This window comes from Lepidochelys kempii, chromosome 9 (genome assembly GCF_965140285.1).
Source record: "Lepidochelys kempii isolate rLepKem1 chromosome 9, rLepKem1.hap1, whole genome shotgun sequence".
Classification (NCBI taxonomy): domain Eukaryota; kingdom Metazoa; phylum Chordata; order Testudines; family Cheloniidae; genus Lepidochelys; species Lepidochelys kempii.
In genome coordinates, this window is record NC_136388.1 from 32,948,690 (window position 1) to 32,971,980 (window position 23,291).

The 23,291-nt window shown below is 41.3% G+C and overlaps 2 protein-coding genes across 18 annotated transcripts in view; one reads left to right on the forward strand and one right to left on the reverse strand.

Moving 5' to 3' along the window:
* The window catches only part of LOC144930883 (uncharacterized), a 97,459-nt gene that overhangs the window by 1,573 nt on the left and 72,595 nt on the right, over positions 1–23,291 (forward strand). For all 16 annotated transcript variants that reach the window (XR_013636354.1, XR_013636353.1, XR_013636350.1 and 13 more), the window contains one exon: positions 8,117–8,254. Coding sequence is in view for 11 of the 16 variants with exons in the window: in XM_078854432.1 (XP_078710558.1) it covers positions 8,117–8,254 (138 nt within the window). In the remaining 5 variants the exon portion in view is untranslated. The remainder of the gene's footprint in view (positions 1–8,116; positions 8,255–23,291) is intronic.
* The window catches only part of RASA2 (RAS p21 protein activator 2), a 203,044-nt gene continuing 189,813 nt past the window's right edge, over positions 10,061–23,291 (reverse strand). For both annotated transcript variants that reach the window (XM_078854423.1, XM_078854422.1), the window contains exons 32-35: positions 20,214–20,345; positions 18,204–18,310; positions 13,586–13,698; positions 10,061–11,882 (exon numbers count right to left, since the gene is read on the reverse strand). The gene's annotated coding sequence lies outside the window, so the exon portion shown is untranslated. The remainder of the gene's footprint in view (positions 11,883–13,585; positions 13,699–18,203; positions 18,311–20,213; positions 20,346–23,291) is intronic.

Genomic DNA, 23,291 nt, shown 5'->3' on the forward strand with positions numbered 1-23,291 from the left:
AACAGACTGCTAGGTTTGCCTGCCTTTTCCTTGTTGCTGTGCAGTTTCAGACATTAGGTGCTGTGGCTTACCCAATCAGGATAAGAAATGAGAGAGCGCCAAACAGAATAGAAAGGACAACAAGAAACCAAACAAAGATGGAGGGTAACAAAACAAAATGTCAGCTGCCCCGTAACAGTTCCCCTCCTTGATGGCCAAGTACAGTCTTCTACTTGCTTGTGCTATCACCAATGGTTACACTGTTGTTGTCCAGGACTCAAATTTTGGTCGTCCTATGTACAAAACTGTGTTCAAACAAAGCCAATCTGTAGTGGCATTTGATATCTGAAAAGAATGACTTTACAATACTTTACTTGAAATTAATTTGTAATTAATCCTTTTACATTGTTAACTTTTCTTTTTACCCAACATACTAAGAGTATCATACAGATAATGATCAGAATTTGAAGTATTAACACCACCAACACTGGGTGCAGCAAAACACTCCAAGCCTCACTATAGTAAGCAGACCCGTTAAACAGATTTTCCCACCAATGGCTAAATGCTGATTCCTTTGCTACTCATTTGAGAATCTTTTTGAGTTTTTGGGTAGAATGGTGCACTGTTATCGTTACTACTTTGCTTTCTTTTTCTAATTATTTTATATATTTCTTAAGGTCAGGATGATACATCATTTGCTTTAAGACAGAGCGTCCCTGATGTAGCCTCTGTCCCTCATGGCCTCTGAGATTTTTTGAAATGTTTTGGCATTTCGTCTTGTGGAACGTAGTTCTGATAGCACGGATTCCTCTCCCTATACAGCGATCAGATCCAGTACCTCCCGTTCGGTCCATGATGGAGCTCTTTTTCAATTCTGGGACTGCATGGTCACCTGTGCTGATGAGCTCACCTGGCCAAACAGGAAATGAGATTCAAAAGTTCCCGGGGCTTTTCCTGTACACCTGGCCAGTGCATCCGAGTTCAGAGTGCTGTCCAGAGCAGTCACAATGGTACACTGTGGGATAGCTCCCGAAGGCCAATACCTTTGAATTGCGTCCACACTAACCCTAATTCGAAATGGCAATGTCGATTTCAATGCTAATCTCGTTGGATAGGAGTACAGAAATCGGTTTTAAGAGCCATTTATGTCGAAAAAATGGCTTTGTTGTGTGGACAGGTGCAAGGTTAATTCGGATTTAATGCTGCTAAATCCGACAAACTTGTAGTGTAGACCAGGCCTTTGTTTCAAAACTTATTTACAGTTCAATAGCTGACAAAACAATTTTCAGTGCAATTAGAATACAACAGGATAAAATTATGTTGACCAGTGGGAGTATACAAATTAACCCTAATGGAATCAATTAGGTATTGTAATCCCATTACAACATTGACATACAAAACTTCCTTTACCCATTGTGTTAGATTAGATCTCATGTATGAATATTTGGAGGACCCTGTTACTTTCATTACATCTGAACAACTAGTCAGGAAGTCATCACTAAAAAGCCATGCACATGTGACAAAGCTTTTGCTTTTGAGAGAGAGTTGCTCTTCCTCTGAATCATAAAATGTTATTTCCTGTGTATTACTGTTCACAGTTAAGGCGGTTATGGTCTTACCACTAACTTCTTCCTTCCAAACTATGTAACAGTCCTCCTCTTTTTCATTCACATAAATTATAATTGTTCCTTTTAATGAAGTGGGCAGGATAGTATCATACTTTGTTCAGCCCTATCCCACTCATAATTATAACTTTTGTTTACTTGACAATGTGTTCCCCATTTTTAATAGTCATTAAACTTGACACGTATATCAATGTACAAAAACAAATTATTGAAAACGTGGTGTGAAGGTTTTCCTGACGGAAAGAAAAGAAAAGAGAGAAAAGGATTTATTGACATCACTTAACAAATCCCTTCCAGTCCTTTAACTGTGATGAGTGAAACCATTTAAGGGTACCAAGTATCAGGGGGGTAGCTGTGTTAGTCTGGATCTGTAAAAGCGGCAAAGAGTCCTGTGGCACCTTATAGACTAACAGACATATTGGAGCATAAGCTTTCTTTTTCCCTTTTACCTCCACCTGGTAAACTGTTGGGCAAGCCTTGTTCACGGTCACTACTCGACCTAGACATTTGGGACTTAAGGCATGGTTCTTCTCTAAATAGAATCTATATAAAACCCTGTCACCTACATCCCATTCCTTAGGATTTAATATACTGCCCAATCTTTTGTCCATTTGCTTTATATTGCTTCTTAACCTAATAGCAACCTCCTTCTGAATGGTGCTAGTAGTGCTTAACAGCTTGCTCATAAACTGATTCATGAGAATACATAGTTGGTAGTCATCAAGCAGCATTTCGCCTGGCCACCATTGCTCAGGTGTCCTCATTATTCTGGCATGTATTATTTCATGGGGGGTATACCTATGTGAAGCAATTGTAAATCTCATAGCCATAAGTATTATTGGGAGTTTTCTATCCCCAGTCCTTTCCTGACTCTGTCACTATTTTTCTCAAAGCAGTCTTTAAAGTCCAATTAGTATGTTCCACTAACCCAGAGCTTTGTGGGTGACCAGTAACATGGAATTTGTTTTTTTCCAAATGCTTAGAGCACATGCATTTCATTATGTCACCTACAAAATGAGGTCCTTGGTCTGAATCTATCGTGTCTGGTAAACCTAGCCATCATCCTGGCCACATTGTTTTGGGTCCGGTACGCCTCTATCCACTTAGAAAAGGAGTCTACCATGACCAGGCAATATTTATGCCAGATCCAGTTTGGGGCAGTGGACCTATGAAATCGATCTGTATCCTTGACTATGGGCCCATATGGCTGGTGTATAAGAGGACCTTTAATTATCTTTTTGTTTGGATTGTTTTCTGCACATGAAAGACAATTATATACATGCATTTCTATATCTTTAACGAGGCTACCATCAGACAGTTAAAATTCTGTTGACCTTTATCTCTATTCCAAAATGCCCTTAGTTATGTGCTAAAGTTATTAGCTCCTTTCTCAAAGAGGACAGAATTACAAGTACATGGATTTGCTTGTTTGTGTCTTTCTTATGAGCCATAACCAAGTTATTCTTGTCCTTGAATACTTTGTAGTTCTTGTATTCTCCTTTCTTTATTTTGAATCTGTAGAGATGTTAAATCTAATCAAGATGTTGGGTCACCTGGTTGCACTTTTCTGACAATATTGGTGGACATGGTCCACAGTTTTTCTGGACCCAGTAGACCTGCTTGTTTGGCTAGGGAATCCACCTCATTATTGAATTAAGATATTTCACCCTGGTTTTCCTGTGCACTTTCACTTTCAACATACAGATTTTTCCTTCTCAAGATTCGGCTATTTTCCAAGCATGGAGTAAGTACTGGGCATGAGCTATTACTTTCCCATCTGCGGACGTCATATTTCATTTGACTCATACTGACATCTGATTTCTCAGAACATGAGAATCAATCTGAATCTGAGCAGATTAATAAATCCATTTCTGGATTTGCTGCTTCGATGGTAGCTGCAATGGCCACAACGTCTGCCACCTGAGCCACATGTGGAATTACCATTCCATGAAGTATTTTGTTGGTACTTATTTGTAGGGAATCATATCCTGTACATGGTTTGCCTTGATGGTAATAGCATCTTCCATCCACAAACTATATGCCCATTCCCAACTGTTGTGCTTGTTTGAAAGAAATTCCTAGTTGAAAGGGGGATTCCAACTGCTTTGAGTCTTCATAGGGAATAGGGCATTTTTGGTCCTCTCCTTGTACCAGTAATGCATATGGTACTACTGACAAATTCTGTACTTTCTCCACTTCTGCATTTCAGTTGAGGAGGTGTAGGGTCCATCCAGCCAGACGTGAAACTCTGCCTTCATTAATCTTGCCCAATAGCAAATACTTAATTGGCGTATGCGTAGTTCTTAGTACGACTGGAGACATTCCTATGATATACTCCCAATGCTGGAGTGCCCAGGTCAATGTACGTACCTCTTTTTCACATGGAGAAAATCTTTTTTTCTATCTCACTCAGCACTTGAGATCCAAAAGCTACTGGCTTTGCTCCTACTCCCGCATCTTGCAATAACACTAAACTTTCTCAGTGGTAGCCAATTGTAAGTAGAAAGGTTGATTTGGCTGAGGATAGGCCAGAGCATGAGCTTTTACAAGAGCCTTTTACAAGTTATAATTGGCAAAATGCTGCTTCTTGTTCTCTGCCCCAGAGCCACTCTTGGATCTTTTTCAACAAGGTATAAAGAGGCTGGGCAACTTCTAAATAGTACTTGATGAAGTCTCTGGGAAAAACCTGATTGACCTAGGAAGGATCGCAGTGCTGATACATCTTGGGGAGCTGGTAGCTTACCAATCAGCTCTATTCTCTGGGCATTTGGTCTTCACCCAGATTTACCCAGTTCTATTCCAAGATATGTGACCTTCTGTTATAATATCTGTGCTTTTACCAGATTGATGATGAATCCAGTTTCTTGAATTCTACTTAATACAGAGTCCAAGATCTTAAGGTTTTCTTCTTTGGTTGTGGTTGTGATTAGCACATCATTTACATAATTGATCACATTACTCTTGCCATTTATTTCATCCCACATTCTAGTGACAAATTTACATTATGGCAGATTGATGAGGCGTTATGGTATCCCTGAAGGACTCTACTGAATGTCAACTGTCGATTATCAAAAGTGAGGGCAAATTTATACCAAGAGCTAGGTATAGGGGCGGTGTTGAAAAAAATGCATTTGATAGATCTAAAACAGTGAACCATTTAGCTCCTGCCGCAACAGCCGCCATCACTTCTTGAAACTTTGCCACCACCGGCATCATTCCGGGTGTTACTTTGTTTGAGTCTCCACGTCTTTTTATCTGCCTTTAGTACTGGCCAGATGGAAGAGTTACAAGTGCTTGAGGTTTCTACTAATACTTCTTGACCAATGAGGGCATTGATTGTCTCTCTGATCCCCTTTTCTACATCTCCTGAATACCTGTACTGTCATTGAGGTTTTGGAGCAGACCCGCCACTGTTACCCCAGCACTTATCTTCCCACACTGCAATTATATGTAGCAAAAGCATTAAGATATTTCATTGCTACTTCTGCAACTTCTTGTTCCCAGTTAGGAATCTGCAATTCCTCAGGAGCTTTCACAGCAGCTACTCTGTGGGATGCAGGCACAATGAATCCTCTCTATGCAATCTTGTCTTGAATTAAAATTCTGTTAGGCAAGTCTATAATAAGATTCAGTCCTTTTAAAATATCAACTCAAATTATCCCTTGTCCATCCAAAGACTGGATACCAAAGGTAGTTTTGGCAGTTAACCTTCCAGTGTTCTGTATTATGGGCTCTAAGAAATGCACAACACTTTCTTTCCCATTGTAGCCTTCTAAAATTTTTATTTCTTGCTTAGGAAACTTCTTTAATTCTGATGTTGTCTTTCTACAGATAAGAGATAGCGTGGCACCTATATCCACAAGAATTGTTTGTTTGAATTTACCAAACCCCCCTTAAATGGGGCATCTACCGCTGGTCTTCCCCATGAGTCGTCAATTGGTGCCATCACTGAGGAAGAAGGAAGAGTTTGGCCCTATATGTCTGTATGATTTTGCAGCTGCATTTGCTTGACTGATGTGGCTGTTGATGTTTCATCAGAAGACTTGCTAAGTATGAAGGTGAACAGTTCATCAGTGGGCAATCTATCTATTGGGTCCTTTGTTTCATATTTCAGTAGAGGTCTTGTTTGTCTTGATAATTTTTTGATTCTGTGTGATTTGAGGCACCCATCGTATCTGACTTTGGTACACAGTCCTTGCTTTTGGAACTTGGCTTCTTCCCTTTCTGTTCATGGGATTCAGTGTCTGCAAATTTCACTGCAGATATTTTCTTCTACTGCCAATGACTGGGAAAAGCTTCTTGCTGCAGTTCAAAGGCTTCTCTTAGCTTTTTTTCAATCTCCTTTAATGTCATTAGGACCCAAAGACCCAAGGTTAATCTTTAAAGTAGGAAGGAGCCCTTGAATGAACGCTTCCTTAAAGCGTGCAGTGTCTCAGGTAGTGTTCCATTCACTATTGGTGACAGTCCTGATAACCAATATAGAAGTTGTTTTCTACTCAGAAGCCTCTCAGGTCTTTCATCAGGTCTTTGCTTGTCTGAGTAATACTTCCCTATGAGATTTTCATGTGGAAAATAGAGTTGGTAGACTGCTTCAGAGACCTCTCTGATGTCTCTGGTGCTTGCAAGATGAACTTCTCCTGGCAAAGTGCTATACTCTTCACTACACATACACTCTCTCAATAAAGCTGTGGTGTCTTCCTTGCTGATGACTAGCATGCTGCTTAACATGCTTGGACAACCATACCAGTGCTCTTTCCTTGTTGAGTGGACCTAATGTCTTCCCAACAGCTCTTGCTTGATCAGGACCGTAAGGTTTTGTTTCGTATCTTGTCTCCACTGGTCTGTTAGGTCCATAATTAACCACAGTGGTGGTGACAGAAGCCATGGGGGGATATCTTTTCCCCTTCTTCATGTCCTTCAGGCTCTCTACTACTTCCAGTGCTTGAGGAGCAAAAGGACAGGAATCTATAGCCTTTGCCTCCCATTGACCCTGTACATAATCAATTTCTTCATCCTCTTCTAAATCTGAGTCCCCAGACCGATGGTTCTCTTAAAGGATCCCCATTTATTGCTGCAGTAGTGCCTTTTGCTTTTCTCAGCTCTTCCCTTAAGTTACAAATTTTCTTGTTACAGTGAGAAAGATTTCGGCTACCTTCCTGGTTTCTTTTAATATCTTTAATTCTTTAGTAGAAGCCTGAGATTCCTCTAATTTCTTAATTAACACAAGTTTTCTTACTCTTTTTATTAATCTCATAACTTAACTCTTGTATCTGCTGCTCCAGCTGATTAATTTGCATTGACTGACTCAATGCCTGAGCTGACAAGGCATTATTCTGAGCAGTCAGCTTCTCTTTTTCAGTTTTCTGATGCCTTACCTGCTCTTCTAACCTGACTGTGATTTTTTTCTTTTATGTGCCCATCTAGTTCTATTGACACCATCATCAAACCATAAATCAAAGCCCTTTTCTTTAGCTTGTTTGGGTCAGGCTTAGTGGTAACAAAACTTTCCTACCTCGGACAGAGTTTCTCATAAGCCTTAGTCCTCTTAAACACAGCCTATGCCCAAGGCTTTTTACATTTTCTGAAATAATTCACACAATACTCGAGAGAATTTTTATTTATCTCCTTGCTCCAGCCATCGGAGCCAAAGGTTCTGGTGCTCATCCTGCAAACCTTACTGTCTGATCCACACACAGACACAACCTCTGTGGCTGTGAGCAGTGCTCACCGGACTCTCTTTAGTCGGAGCCTGCCTTTCCCAGAGCTACCAAAGCTCAAGCAGTACCTACCAGCTAACCGTGCTGGCCTCTTCTTCTCCAGCAGCACTCACTGGACTTTTCCAAGTCCGAGCCTCTGCTTACCCAGAACTCACATGAGCTCAGCAGTGTCCAGCAATCTGTGCTGATGCCTGCTACACAGAGCTGATCAAAGCTCAAGCATCGCACACCCCAGTGTGCCTGCTGTACAGATCTTAGCAGCGCTCAACAGCAGTGTGATGCCTGCTGTATAAAATTACCAAAGGGTCAAGCAGCGCTCACTGGCCAGTGCTAGTGCCTGCTATTATGAAATTTTTGGATCCCACTAAGAAAGCAATCGACCAAACTGTCAGTGCTCCCACCCACAGAGTCTCTGGACCCTACTTAAACATTTCCTGAGTAGACTATAACAAACATAAAATAGGGAAGGAGGGAATAACAATTCACAGTTCTCTAAGGGACAGCCGTTAATGGTCCTGTTGTGGTCGCCAAATGTTACAGGAATTTTTCTAATTCTAGGAGAAATCTTTATTAAGGATCCCCTTCCTTTACAGGTTAGTCCCTTAAATTAGCATGTATCAACTATGGCAGTCCCCCAAGGACAACCACTACTCACAGTTAAAGGTTTAAAACAAACAAGTCGGATTTATTAAAAAAGCATTCAGAGGTTTAACACCCAATTGGCCTTAAGCCTGGCCCCAAAACCAAAACAATGTGGGTTACAAATAACAAAGTAAAGTAATCTACTTTACTCAGTCTTGCTCAGGAACTCAACGATGTCAGACCGGGACCGGACCATACGGGAACAGGAACCCCCGATCAGGAGCCACAAATCAGGAACTTGGGAACCACGGGACAGGAACACCGGAGCAGGAACAGAGGTTTCAGGAACAGGTAGGTGTCTTCTATCTTCTGTCTTCTCTGGTGTTAGGTTGAGCAGGCACAGTCTGTCATTGGGATGGGTAACACGAAGCATACTCGGTTGAGTCCTTATATAGTCTTTAGTTACTGGGCAGATTTTGCCACTGGGGTCAGATGACCCTCTCCCACCTTTTTGGGTTGCTGGGTAGATTCTAAACAGACTGCTAGGTTTTCCTGCCTTTTCCTTATTGCTGTGCAGCGTTTCAGACATCAGGTGCTATGGATTACCCAATCAGGGATAAGAAACGAAAAAGAGCACCAAACAGAATAGAAAGGACAACAAGAAACCAACCAAACAAAAGAAAATGGTAACAGCCCTGTAACTTTATAAGGCCAGCTAGATCCATGTAGAAGAAGCAGTTTAAACTTATATTCAGGGTTGAGGGTGGGAACTCCAGTATATATAAGAAATACATTTGTGTGTATTTAAAAGGACATTTTTTAAAAAATTCAGTTTTGAGACCCAGAGCCTTTTTAATTAAAAATCTGTAAAACATTTTTTATAAGGGTCCTTCTGGTTCCCTTTTGATATTGGAGTCTTTCCAGCAAAAGCGAAACTGATTATACTGGGAAACATTGTGACATTGACTATACACAAGTGCTGTCAAATGCACAGAAACTTAAAGAATAAAAATATTTTTTGCTAGCATCTTTCAATTACTGGATTTTATTTTAGGATTTTATTACATTATTTTCAGACTAATATCATTTCCAAGTTGATAATGTCTGTTTCAGTCCCAATCCTGATAGAGTGCATGGATGGACTGTCTGCCCATGCATGATCAGCTGCAAGATCACGGCCATAAAGTCATTGGGCTTTCATTCTTAAATATCCCATAAACTAGCAACACTGGGCTAGTAAATATTTGAATGAGACCTCCAAGGAAAACCCAAGGTGCTGCAGGAGATGGTGTTTTTGACTGAGTAGGTGGCATTCTTCTCTGAGTTAGTATTGAACCACTGATGCTAGGAAGTACTGGTGCTGCTTTTCTTCTGAAATGTGAAACAAAGGCCCTGACCTTAGACATTAAAGATCCACATGATCTGTTTTTTATAAATAGTATGTATTGATAGGAATATATCTCATTTATTAGTCTGAATGGGAGATGATTTCTAAATTCTTGGCACATTGAAAGGAGTATAGTTTTTGATATTTTTAATATTCCTTGCATGGGTACACTGAAGCTCCTGGGAATATGTTCTGACTGATTTCTTTACTAGGCAATGTACAGACTAATCATTTATAAAGCATGTGTGACTGATGAATGTACGCAACTCCCATTTTTGCCAGCAGTAATTATAGAAACAAAACATAAGATACAACTTACACTTGGGTCTGCTCTATTTTAGCGATCATCATTCTGCTTTAAAACAGCTGCATCTTTGTCCTCAAAGAAGTATAACTAATGAAAAAATATTTAGTGTCTGTATAAGTAACAATTTTTTCTTTAAATTATTTTCATATGGTGGAGCATATTGAAAAATAGTCTAGATGTATGAGAACAGTATTTAAAAAGGGAACCACGCAGGGTGGATTTGATTTAAATTATGATTTAAATAATGATTTACTCACTAGTCAAGACGGCTCAATTTAGTCATTGATTTCTACATAAAAGTGCATTCTTGTTGGTTGTTATAACTTTAATACATATTCTTTACAACTCAGAGATAGATGTAGGTTTCATTTTTAGAAGGTACACACTATACATTTTTAAAATGATTTATTTTGAAAATTTTTCAGATTAGTTTTACAGCTATATCAGAAAATGAATGATTGGTTATTTCATTTACCAAAGGTAAATGAAGCAGATATTTATGAAGTCACTGGGAGGTGAACTATCTCCAATTCAACAGGTTAATCATTAATATTAGGAGTATTTTCTTGCCATGCTGTATTAGGAGGAGAACATCACCAGACAGACATTTAAATTGTTTTATTTAACTAAAATATTCTTTCTACACCGGCAGAAGACACTACTGCTGTTAAAAGTGAGATCATCACTTCAACAGTCTCTAAATCCAAGTACTTAAGTGACTTCCACCAGTTCACTGGTGTGACTTTCTTTAAAACATCGTCAGCTAACATACATTTCTTGAATGGTTCTTATTCCCAAACTGGGTCTCTTTTACGGCCTGCTGCTATTACAGGTTTTCCCTTCTAGTGAGAGAACGGTATGGTAGATCTCAAGTCAATGAAGGCTACACTCAGAAAGACCTCAAGACTTCTGGAATATGCTGCTCAAACAGTTTCACTTTTGTTTCTACTGCCTGTCCCTCTCTTCTCACATTTATCTCCGGACTTCTCCTTCTTGTCCAGATCTATTCTGCCCCCAACAATCTTCTATTCGTTGAACTTTTTGAAACTTTGCACTTTTAGAGAGAGGTAAGGGATTGACTCTGTGTACACAAATTTGCAGAAGGACAATAGGGTTGAGGTCTGTTATTTCTCACCTCTATATGTTATTTATTTATTTTAAAACATTTTTGCTGTTAACAAGCATGTTATCTCTGGAGACACAAATCCACAGTTTGAGAACTGCAAAACTGCTCAAGATGAGCAGTCCAAATTTATTAATTGGTTCACCATTTCATCAATGGAAAGTGGATATACACCAGCCTTTGCAAACCTGATCAGTTTTGCCACATACTTCATACAAACTCACTGGTAAAGATAAACAGTTAATCAAATTTATTGACTACAAAAATAGATTTTAAGTGATATTAAGTGATAGGCAAAAAGTCAGAGTTATATTTTATTTTATTTTGGAAACTAAGCATGCAGTCTAAACTCTCAACCCTATTAGACTGTGCAACATCTAGATTAAGCAGTTTTTCTCACCCCACTGGACATTGCAGTTCATAGTACCCAGATTTCACTCTTGAAAGCTGAGCCAGTCCCCTCAGCTGGAGTCTTTAGAGTGTCCTTGTTGCTTGCAGCGTAGGTGGGTGAAGGAGAAAGGCTCAGCATGGGCCCCCTGTGTTCGGTTTTATATCTTCAGTCCATGTGCTTGGAAAACACAAGTCCACGCATGTCTGGGTGCATTGCTGAGTCTCCAGGCAAGGTTGAGCAATTCCCCTGGTGTGGCCTCATGCAGGTGAGTCATTGCATTGTAGCTCCCTTACTGGACAATGGTTGTTGATGGGTTGATTGACACCCCACCCTGGTGTTGGCTACTTTCCTTGCTGTTGCCTCTGGGGAGCTAATATCTGGCTGATTCCCTAACTTTAATGCAAGTTTTAGTGACCATCATACAACACAATTCTCATAACTTCATATGCATTAATGATATACATATATGGATAGAGGAATTACTTTCAGCAGATCATAACCTTTCCCCTGATACCTTACAAGGCATGCTTTATACGTAAAATCATGGGATTATATAAAAATGAGGAATATGGAGGTTCCAGGATGCCCCCCCAAGGTATAGGGTGTTACAATCTTACTCTAAATGAATACATTATTGGTGTATCTGAAATAAGTTATACTCAGGTCTCAATCTTGAAAATGGTTTTGCATACGCACACAAGTAGTAGCACACAAGTAGTCTTGTTGACTTCAGTGGCACTACTTATGTGCCTGAAGTGTTTGAAGTAGGCCCTAAAAATGTTAATGAGAAATGGACAACAGTTAGTTTCTGTATTTTTATTTTCAAAGTCTGATGTCTTTTTTCCTCATATTGTTTTAAAACAAACTTTAATAAGACACTGTCCGGTTCAAAATGATTTTTTAAAAATTAAGTTTCTTTAATAGCACTTTAAATTATTAAATTTAAAATAATTTTAAAAGTCAGTTTTACTTGCTACCATTTAGACACTGGTCTTGCATTTTGATCCATGTGAACAAATTCCTGAGTCATGAAGATCTCCATTGATTTCAGTGGGTCCCTGCATCGGTGGAATGCAGGACCAGGGCCAAGAGCTTTTCAAGAATTGGAAATGTACTGGAACAGCTATCCCAGAATAATTAAATTATTCTAAACCAAACTATTTCTAGAGTTAAATTAGAAAAAGGCATTCTTATTCTGGAATAAGAGTGTCCACCTGGGCCATTATATTGAAATAATTATTCTTGAAGAATTATTCAGGATAGCTGTTTCAGAAAATGTCCAAGTGTAGAAAAGCCCTCATACAGTTGATTATTTGACTTTCACTCTGCTTAAACAGTGCAAATAAAAATTATCTAGGGTCTTTTTGGTTCTCATGCACTGGCACAGTGGTGCAGTATTTGGATTAGAAACAGTGGATTATATTTAAATCCCAACAAAAATTGATTTTATTTAAAAAAATAACCATTTCTATTACTGTTACGATATGTGAAATTTTATTAAAAATAAAATCTGAATTTAGAGCATGACAAGTCTTTGTAATCTGGGCATTAAATTTTGGCTTTACATTTTTCATGTCAGAAACAGAACTGGTACAACTATATAGCTGAGTGGATTTACTCCTCTGTTCTTCCAGCATTGCTCCTTTTCCATAGTGCTCCCACTATGTAGTCCAGTTTCTCAAGGCAAGTACCATTACAAAGAGGAATTCAAACAAGAGAACAGCATACCAAGCGTCTTCTAGGTGATTTGAAGGCAGCTGGACTACCGTAACATTTTCCCTCTCAGTTTAGGGCTGAATATCTAGCCCACAATTTACACAGCTCTCTGGGTCAATTAAGACTCAGGATAGGAAGATTTGTGCAGTGCATGTGGTGGTGGGTAGGAGGGAACCATCTCCACTGGGTGGGAGGGAACAGCAGACAGGCATTCCGACAAAGGATTACTTACTAACAATACTCCAACTGTGCCTGCACAGTGCCCCTGTAGGAGTCCTGTTGCTAGGCAAACAACTATTACAATGGGATTCTGAGACAAAATCATGAAGGAGAGCAATTGCTCTGAGGATGTGAACTGCACTTGTTTCTGAATGAGGTGTTGATTCTGAATCCTAATAATAACAATTTAAATATCAGCACCTAATTATTTCTCTGCTGATCATTTTAGCAGAAACATCCAGATCTTGCAGAATTGTGAATAGAACATGGGGCTGTGGGCAGAAGTTAGGGCTTTTCTTCACTTAAAAGGATGCAACGGCTCAACTGTACTGATACAGCTGCACCACTGTAGCGCTTCAGTGAAGATGCTACCCACGCTGACAGGAGGCCACTGCAGCCTTTTAAGTGTAGACAAGCCTTAAGTGAAGTAAAACCTCCAGATCTGAATCTATTTATGTGATTTTTTTTTTCATTAAGAACAAGAATCATGGTGAAGCTTTTCTGTTAATGTAAAGGCTGGAAAAGCAGCAAGTACATACCTTTTTCATTCTCTTTTTAGTTGATTTAAGCTTCTTGCTGTTCTTGAAAATTGACTTGAAAGTATTTGAGGAAATCTGTGGTGTAACCTTAATATTTAAGCCTGGCATCTTGTCTGTTGAGACAATGAAGAATATAGTTTCCTATTTTCGACTATCAAAAACTAAATATCCTTTTTTTCAACCCTCTCTAATTCACAGAAATATTCACTGATGTAATAATGAAGTGTTCCCCACAATCAAATTCCACTGTGATTTCTATTTTTCTTCACTGTTTTCTATTGATCTGCCAAGAGAACAGCATTTCTCCCTCCAGATATTTTCCTCTCACACAGAACATCACATCTGTCGGATTTAAAAAGGTCTTGAAGTTTGCAGTTCTCTTCTGATTGACAAATGACTGCCACACAGCAGTAATTCTTAAGAGCAAAAATATTTGAACTATAGACAGAATAGCATTTTTTTTTTTTTTTTTTTTTTTACTTTGTCAAATACTAAATCACAGTTCCATGGGATGTGGGAGAACCAGCAAATGGGAAGGAGCAGATGGGGTAAACAGCCACCAGGGTTGGGGGGAGAGCTGGAATGTGTGTGAAAGTTCACGATTGGTTAAAGAATGACTGCTGGCATTTCTATAAAAGATAAGTAATACATCAGTACATATGATATGGTTATTACAGGATTACTAAAGTCTAAATTAGAACAAGTCATATATATGACTTTATTTCAGAGTAACAGCTGTGTTAGTCTGTATTCGCAAAAAGAAAAGGAGTACTTGTGGCACCTTAGAGACTAACCAATTTATTGAGCATGAGCTTTCGTGAGCTACAGCTCACTTCATCAGATGCATGCCGTGGAAACTGCAGCAGACTTTATATATACACAGAGAATATGAAAAAATACCTCCTCCCACCCCATTGTCCAGCTGGTAATAGCTTATCTAAAGTGATCATCAGGTGGGCCATTTCCAGCACAAATCCAGGTTTTCTCACCCTCCACCCCCCGACACAAATTCACTCTCCTGCTGGTGATAGCCCATCCAAAGTGACAACTCTTTACACAATGTGCATGATAATAAAGTTGGGCCATTTCCTGCACAAATCCAGGTTCTCTCACCTCCTCACCCCCCTCCCAAAAACCACACACACAAACTCACTATCCTGCTGGTAATAGCTCATCCAAAGTGACCATTCTCCCTACAATGTGCATAATTAAGATGGGCCATTTCCAGCACAAATCCAGGTTTTCTCACATCCCCCCCACCCCCATACACACACAAACTCACTCTCCTGCTGGTAATAGCTCATCCAAACTGACCACTCTCCAAGTTTAAATCCAAGTTAAACCAGAACATCTGGGGGTGGGGGGTAGGAAAAAACAAGAGGAAATGGGCTACCTTGCATAATGACTTAGCCACTCCCAGTCTCTATTTAAGCCTAAATTAATAGTATCCAATTTGCAAATGAATTCCAATTCAGCAGTTTCTCGCTGGAGTCTGGATTTGAAGTTTTTTTGTTTTAAGATAGCGACCTTCATGTCTGTGATTGCGTGACCAGAGAGATTGAAGTGTTCTCCGACTGGTTTATGAATGTTATAATTCTTGACATCTGATTTGTGTCCATTTATTCTTTTACGTAGAGACTGTCCAGTTTGACCAATGTACATGGCAGAGGGGCATTGCTGGCACATGATGGCATATATCACATTGGTGGATGTGCAGGTATACGAGCCTCTGATAGTGTGGCTGATGTTATTAGGCCCTGTGATGGTGTCCCCGAAATAGATATGTGGGCACAATTGGCAACGGGCTTTGTTGCAAGGATAAGTTCCTGGGTTAGTGGTTCTGTTGTGTGGTATGTGGTTGTTGGTGAGTATTTGCTTCAGGTTGCGGGGCTGTCTGTAGGCAAGGACTGGCCTGTCTCCCAAGATTTGTGAGAGTGTTGGGTCATCCTTTAGGATAGGTTGTAGATCCTTAATAATGCGTTGGAGGGGTTTTAGTTGGGGGCTGAAGGTGACGGCTAGTGGCGTTCTGTTATTTTCTTTGTTAGGCCTGTCCTGTAGTAGGTAACTTCTGGGAACTCTTCTGGCTCTATCAATCTGTTTCTTTACTTCTGCAGGTGGGTATTGTAGTTGTAAGAAAGCTTGACAGAGATCTTGTAGGTGTTTGTCTCTGTCTGAGGGGTTGGAGCAAATGCGGTTGTATCGCAGAGCTTGGCTGTAGACGATGGATCGTGTGGTGTGGTCAGGGTGAAAGCTGGAGGCATGCAGGTAGGAATAGCGGTCAGTAGGTTTCCGGTATAGGGTGGTGTTTATGTGACCATTGTTTATTAGCACTGTAGTGTCCAGGAAGTGGATCTCTTGTGTGGACTGGACCAGGCTGAGGTTGGTGGTGGGATGGAAATTGTTGAAATCATGGTGGAATTCCTCAAGGGCGGCTTTTCCATGGGTCCAGATGATGAAGATGTCATCAATATAGCTCAAGTAGAGTAGGGGCTTTAGGGGACGAGAGCTGAGGAAGCGTTGTTCTAAATCAGCCATAAAAACGTTGGCATACTGTGGGGCCATGCGGGTACCCATAGCAGTGCCGCTGATCTGAAGGTATACATTGTCCCCAAATGTGAAATAGTTATGGGTAAGGACAAAGTCAAAGTTCAGCCACCAGGTTAGCCATGACATTATCGGGGATAGTGTTCCTGACGGCTTGTAGTCCATCTTTGTGTGGAATGTTGGTGTAGAGGGCTTCTACATCCATAGTGGCCAGGATGGTGTTATCAGGAAGATCACTGATGGATTGAAGTTTCCTTAGGAAGTCAGTGGTGTCTCGAAGGTAGCTGGGAGTGCTGGTAGTGTAGGGCCTGAGGAGGGAGTCTACATAGCCAGACAATCCTGCTGTCAGGGTGCCAATGCCTGAGATGATGGGGCGCCCAGGATTTCCAGGTTTATGGATCTTGGGTAGTAGATAGAATATCCCAGCTCGGAGTTCCAGGGGTGTGTCTGTGCAGATTTGATCTTGTGCTTTTTATATCTATTCAGGGGACACCATCACAGGGCCTAATAACATCAGCCACACTATCAGAGGCTCGTATACCTGCACATCCACCAATGTGATATATGCCATCATGTGCCAGCAATGCCCCTCTGCCATGTACATTGGTCAAACTGGACAGTCTCTACGTAAAAGAATAAATGGACACAAATCAGATGTCAAGAATTATAACATTCATAAACCAGTCGGAGAACACTTCAATCTCTCTGGTCACGCAATCACAGACATGAAGGTCGCTATCTTAAAACAAAAAAACTTCAAATCCAGACTCCAGCGAGAAACTGCTGAATTGGAATTCATTTGCAAATTGGATACTATTAATTTAGGCTTAAATAGAGACTGGGAGTGGCTAAGTCATTATGCAAGGTAGCCTATTTCCTCTTGTTTCCCCCCCCCCCCCCCACAGATGTTCTGGTTTAACTTGGATTTAAACTTGGAGAGTGGTCAGTTTGGATGAGCTATTACCAGCAGGAGAGTGAGTTTGTGTGTGTATGGGGGTGGGGGGGATGTGAGAAAACCTGGATTTGTGCTGGAAATGGCCCACCTTAATTATGCACATTGTAGGGAGAATGGTCACTTTGGATGAGCTATTACCAGCAGGATAGTGAGTTTGTGTGTGTGGTTTTTGGGAGGGGGGTGAGGGGGTGAGAGAACCTGGATTTGTGCAGGAAATGGCCCAACTTTATTATCATGCACATTGTGTAAAGAGTTGTCACTTCGGATGGGCTATCACCAGCAGGAGAGTGAATTTGTGTTGGGGGGGTGGAGGGTGAGAATACCTGGATTTGTGCTGGAAATGGCCCACCTGATGATCACTTTAGATAAGCTATTACCAGCTGGACAATGGGGTGGGAGGAGGTATTTTTTCATATTCTCTGTGTATATATAAAGTCTGCTGCAGTTTCCACGGCATGCATCCGATGAAGTGAGCTGTAGCTCACGAAAGCTCATGCTCAAATAAATTGGTTAGTCTCTAAGGTGCCACAAGTACTCCTTTTCTTTTTATATGACTTTAGTAATCCTGTAATAACCATATCATATGTACTGATGTATTACTTATCTTTTATAGAAATGCCAGCAGCCATTTTCAGCTGCTGTATCTGCCTCCTTTCTAACCATCCCCAGTGCTGCATAACTCCTAACAGTTCCTTGCTGTTGCACCTCCTTATTCCCATTCCCTCACCAATCGTGAGCCTTCAGACACATTCCAGCTCTCTTCCCAACCCTGGTGGCTGTTTTTCCCCCATCTGCTTTTCCCTATGTATAGCAGATACAGCATACATAGGCATTTTCAGGATTTGGATCCTTTTTCTGACTTGTACCTTGCATTCACGCAAATATAAGTACACAAAGCTCAATTTTCCATCACAGGGTCTTTTCCCCTGACATCTGTTACACTGAGAATTCTCTAAGATACTCAAGGTTGTATTGTATTTTAAATAGTACTGAATTTGCATAGAAATTTAACTAACATATAACATTCCTCATATCCTTTGTATAAACACCCTGATGAACACCTAAATAATAAGTAAAGTAATTTTTAAAGCTTATGGACTGAAGTTGGAGACACTCCACCTTTTTTCCTCTCCGTAAAAGCTTCCAGGATGTCAGTTGCACAAAGTTCTCCTATAGCGTTGCCATCTAGATCAAGTTCTATCAAGTGTTCAGAGTGTTTGATTAGGCTGCATTTAAGAACAACAAAAAACTGAAATCTGCTGTAAGTAAAAAACAATGTTATACATTAGTAAATAAAATACAAGTATTTTAATGTAGAATGTAATTAATGCCAAAGACATATTGTTAAACAACTGAAACAAAAGCCATCATTCTTTGATAATTCTTCTGTCTAGTGACCTGATCCAAAGCCATTACTCTCATTGATTTAGAGGGCTTTGGATAGCCCCCAAATGAGTACATGGCTCCTCTTATAGGTTTCCTTTTAGAAAATGTGTGCATTTCTTCACTATGATTCTTTTTTAGCTAATAATTTGAATAGAAATCCTAAGTAATAAACACAAATAACACTGCCTGATTCCATCTATTGGATTCCCATTGAGTTCAAAGCATGTGAGAGGTCAGTTCCATAATATTATTTCAGGGGAGAAAATTAATGCATTATAATGGCCAGTGCTGTTTGGGTAGCTGTAAATAAAGACCTACCAGCATTTTCACAATACATTTCTATTTCAGAAAGTTATGACTGGGCTTTACAAAAACTGATTATAACAAAAAATTATAGTTAAGACCAGAAGAGACCATTATGACCATCTTGACCTGCATAACACAGCCTATAGAATTTCACCCAGTAAAATTTATCTCAAATGGCCAAAAATCTTCGCGAGCTCGGCAGCGGAGACTGAAGAGTTAGAATCCAGTCACTATGGTATTTGACAGAATAAACATCTCTGTCATTTGTCTTTTTTCACCTCTTAATCAAAAATGAAACATCACCCTGTAGAGGTGAAATCACTGGATACTCTAGGAACTTTGACAGCAAAACTGAATCTGGGGAGAGCTTAGATCGGGGACGGAGGGGGGACTTTTTTGGCCCAAGGGCCACATCAGGATTGCGAAACTCTATGGAGGGCTGGGTACGGCAGGCTGTGCCTCCCCAAACAGCATGGTCTCTGCCCCCTCCCACTTCCCGTCCCCTGATTACCCCACTCAGAACTCCAGACCCATCCAACGCCTCCTGCTCCTTGTCCCCTGACCACGCCCTCCCGGGACTCATTACCCCCATCCGACCGCCCCCCCGCTCCCTGTCCCGTGACTGCCCGGACCCCTATCCACACCCTTGCCCCCTGAAAGGCCCCCTGAGACTCCGACACCTATGCAACTGCTCCCTCTCCTCTGACTGCGTCCCCATAACCTCCACCCCATCCAACCCCCCCACTGCTCCTTGTCCTCTGACTGCCCCCTCCCGGGATCTCCCACCCCTAACTGCCCCCCCCCCCGGGACATCACCCCCTATCCAACCCTCCCTGTCCCCTGACTGCTCCGACCCCTATCCACACCCCCGACCGCTGACAGGCCCCCTTGGACTCCCATCCTATCCAACCCACCCTGTTCACCGTTCCCTAACCAGCCCCCCCCGAACCTCCGCCCCCTGCCCCCTGACTGCCCCCTGGGACCACATGCCCCTTATCCAACCCCCCACTCCTCACTCCCTTACCATGTTGTTCAGAGCAGAAGGACTGGCAGCTGCGTCACCACCATGGCCGGAGCCAGCCACGTTGCCCATGTGGCTGCAGGGGACAGCAGGGACCGGGGGCTAGCCACCCCGGCAGAGAGCTCAAGAACCGGGCAGGATGGTCCCCTGGGTCGGCTGTGTCCTGCAGGCCATAGTTTGCCCACCTCTGGCTTAGATGTATGTATTTCTAAGATCCTTCCAGATGGAGTCAGAGCACTCACACTATACGCCATACCTACATACTTCAGATGTGTGGCATGCAGAATATTTGAGGGGCAAAGCCAATGGTTACTAGTACTCATTTTGGAGCAAAAAAGCAGACATTCTCCAAACACACGTTTCTAAATCTAGTAAAAGAAAAAAGGGCACCCCCACCTTTGTAATTTATAACTTACTAAGTTAAAAATTGAGTGAACTCCAAGACCATCTTTTCTCCTCCCTTTCCTCTTCCATCTATGCCATTGTCAGCCAAATGCAATTTAACTAACCACGGGCCAACTTCAGTTTTCTTCTCTTTTTTTTAGTTCCTGCAAGAAAAAAACCCCGCGATTATTCTGGGAACACCCTGTATTAGGGATGTGACTCTAATAGCAACAGGAGCTGTGTGCTAAATTCTGCATGTGCTATGCTAATAGTAGGGGACACATTTTTAAACTAAATAGCTCCAGCAAACATACATGCTTATCAATTGCACAGGCAAAACCCATGGGCGAAGGGGGGTCCTGGAGCTTTCAGCCACTGGTCCCGGAGCTCCAGAAGCCATGGGTTGCGGGGGCACATAGAGTCATCAGCTGCCACAGGTGGTGGGGACCCCGGAGTTCTGAGCTGCTGGGGCTGCAGCGAGGGCCCCAGAGCTGTCAACTGTGGCGGCAGCAGGTGCTCAACTCCTCTGCTCCTGCAGCAGGGCTTGGGCTCTCTTACCTCCCACGGGGCTCGGGCTTCAGTCCTCCCACTCATTGTTTTTAGTAAAAGTCACCGACAGGTCACAGGCAATAAAACAAAAATTCACAGAAGCCGATGACCTGCTGGTTATTTATAGTAAAAATAACTGACAAAATCTTAATCTTACTTATTATTGATCACACATTATGGTGGTTCATGTTAAGCTGCAAAACAATTGGAGAAGCATGGTTTGGAGACTTACTTATACCAGCGAAGCAATTCACTGGATAATTTCCATATAGCTGATAAAGATGTTAGACCAAATGTAGCCTACCGTATGTAGTTGCATGTTTTTGATTAAGAACAATGGTGACAAACAGCAGTGTGAGTTATAAATCCAGTGTAAATTAGTTCTAAGCCATGTGCAATGGTCAGACCAGTGGTCCACCCTGTCCATCCTTCCCCAGAGGGAATGAACAGAACAGGTAATTATCAAATAATACATCCGCTGTCATCCACTTACAGTTTCTGGCAAAGAGAGGTGATGGACACTCAGAGCTTGGTGTTGTATCCTTGCCCATCTGGTTAATAGCCATTAATGGACTTATCCTCCATGAATTTATCTACTTCTTTTTTGAACCCTGTTATCATTTTGGCCTTCACAACATCTCCTGGCAAAGATTTCCACACGTGGACAGTGCACAATGTGAAGAAGTACTTCCTTATGTTTTTTTTAAAACCTCCTGCCCAGGGGTGGCCAAACTGTGGCTCATGAGCCACATGCAGTTCTTTTATTGTTAAGGTGTGGCTCGCACGACCCTCCCCACATTCTCCGCCTGTCTGACTGGAGGCGAGGGAAACCCCACCACCACCTTTGTGTCATCTGCAAACTTGATGAATATGCTACATGAATATGCTTGATAAATACCTACATCCAGGTCATTAATAAAGATGTTAAACAACACCAGACCCAGAACTGATTTCTGTGGAACCCACTTGAGACCTCCCTCTAATCCAACACCATTCCATTAGTAGTCACTCTTTATCTGTGGCTGTTTAATCAATTATGTATCCACTTAATGGTAGTTCTGTCGAGCCCACGTTTCTTCAGCTTACTTATTCAAGTGTCATGTGGAATTGTCAAAAGCCTTGCTGAAGTCCAGGTATATTCCCATTACCAACCAAATCAGTTACCCTGTTAAAGAAGGAAATCAAGCTGGTTTGGCATGATTTGTTCTTGCTAAATCCATGCTGGCTGCTAGTGATTATCACTTCATCCCCCAGGTATTCACAAATTGAATGTTTTATACATTGCTTTAGAAGCTTCCCAGGTATTGAAGTTAAGCTGACTGGTCTAGTGTTTCCTGGCTCCTCCTTTTTAAAGATGGGCACTATATTAGCCCTTCTCCAGTCTTCCAGGATCTCTCCTGTCATCCATGAGTTTATTGCCAGTGGCTCCGAGATTTCTTCAGCATCCTCCGGTGAATAGTATCTGTTCGGCCCTGCTGATTTGAATTCATTCAAATTGATCAGAAGATCTGATGTGTTCTTTACTTATCCTGATCTGTATCCCTTCCCCTTTATTGTCTATGGTAACTTCACTAGTCATCCGGTCACATGTTATTTTTTGTGAGAAGACTGAAGCAAAGTAGCATTGAACAGCTCTGCCTCCCTATTATCTTCCATTACCAGCTCACCTTCTCCATTGAGCAGTGGCCCCACACTGTCCTTGATCTTTCTTTTTTGTCTGATTGAAGAACTCCTTCCTATTGGTCTTTAACATTTTTTGCCAGCTGTAACTCATTCTTTGCCTTGGCTTTCCTGATTTTGTCTCTATACGCTCATGCTATTCCCGTGTATACTTCCTTGGGTGACATGCCACTCCTTCCTGTATGTGTCCCTTTTGGTTTTTAGATAGATAAAAGGTCCTTGTGCACCCATATTGGCATCTTGTGGCTCTTCTTATCTTTCCTCTATGTCGGAAGAGCTTGGTGTTGAGCCTCTAGTATTACATCTTTTAAGAACTATCAGCCCTATGTAACTCCTTTTCTTCCTAATTGGTTTTCTATGGGACCGTACCTACTATTTCTGAGAGTCAGTTGAAATCTGCCTTTCTGAAGTTCAGTGTCCTTGTTTTGTTGTTCTCATGTCCTGCTTTCTAAAGGCTCTTGAAATCTATTAGATAATAATCACTTCTTACCAAGTTCCCGACCACCTTCATGATCACAACTAATTCATCCCTGTTGGTCAGTATACACTTATACAATCAGCTGGGTCTGGATTCCTGTTGCTGATGTACAGGAATGAAAAAATTCAGCTTGACTTTCAAATCCCAAAATGCTTTTACAGCACTGAGAGGAAAAACATCTTTTTACTTGTAAACTGAACATGAGAGATCTGGAGTCAGAGAGAGACGATCAAAATGGAATTCCACAATGTCATTTTTACAGTTACTTTACAGAGTAAAAGAGCACATGAATGGTTCTTCTACAATATCTATGGTTAACTGTTCAAGACTGAAAACCCAATTTTGAAATGATCTGTACAAAAGAGGAATAATGAGAAATAGAGTTCTCCTTTGTCAGAACATC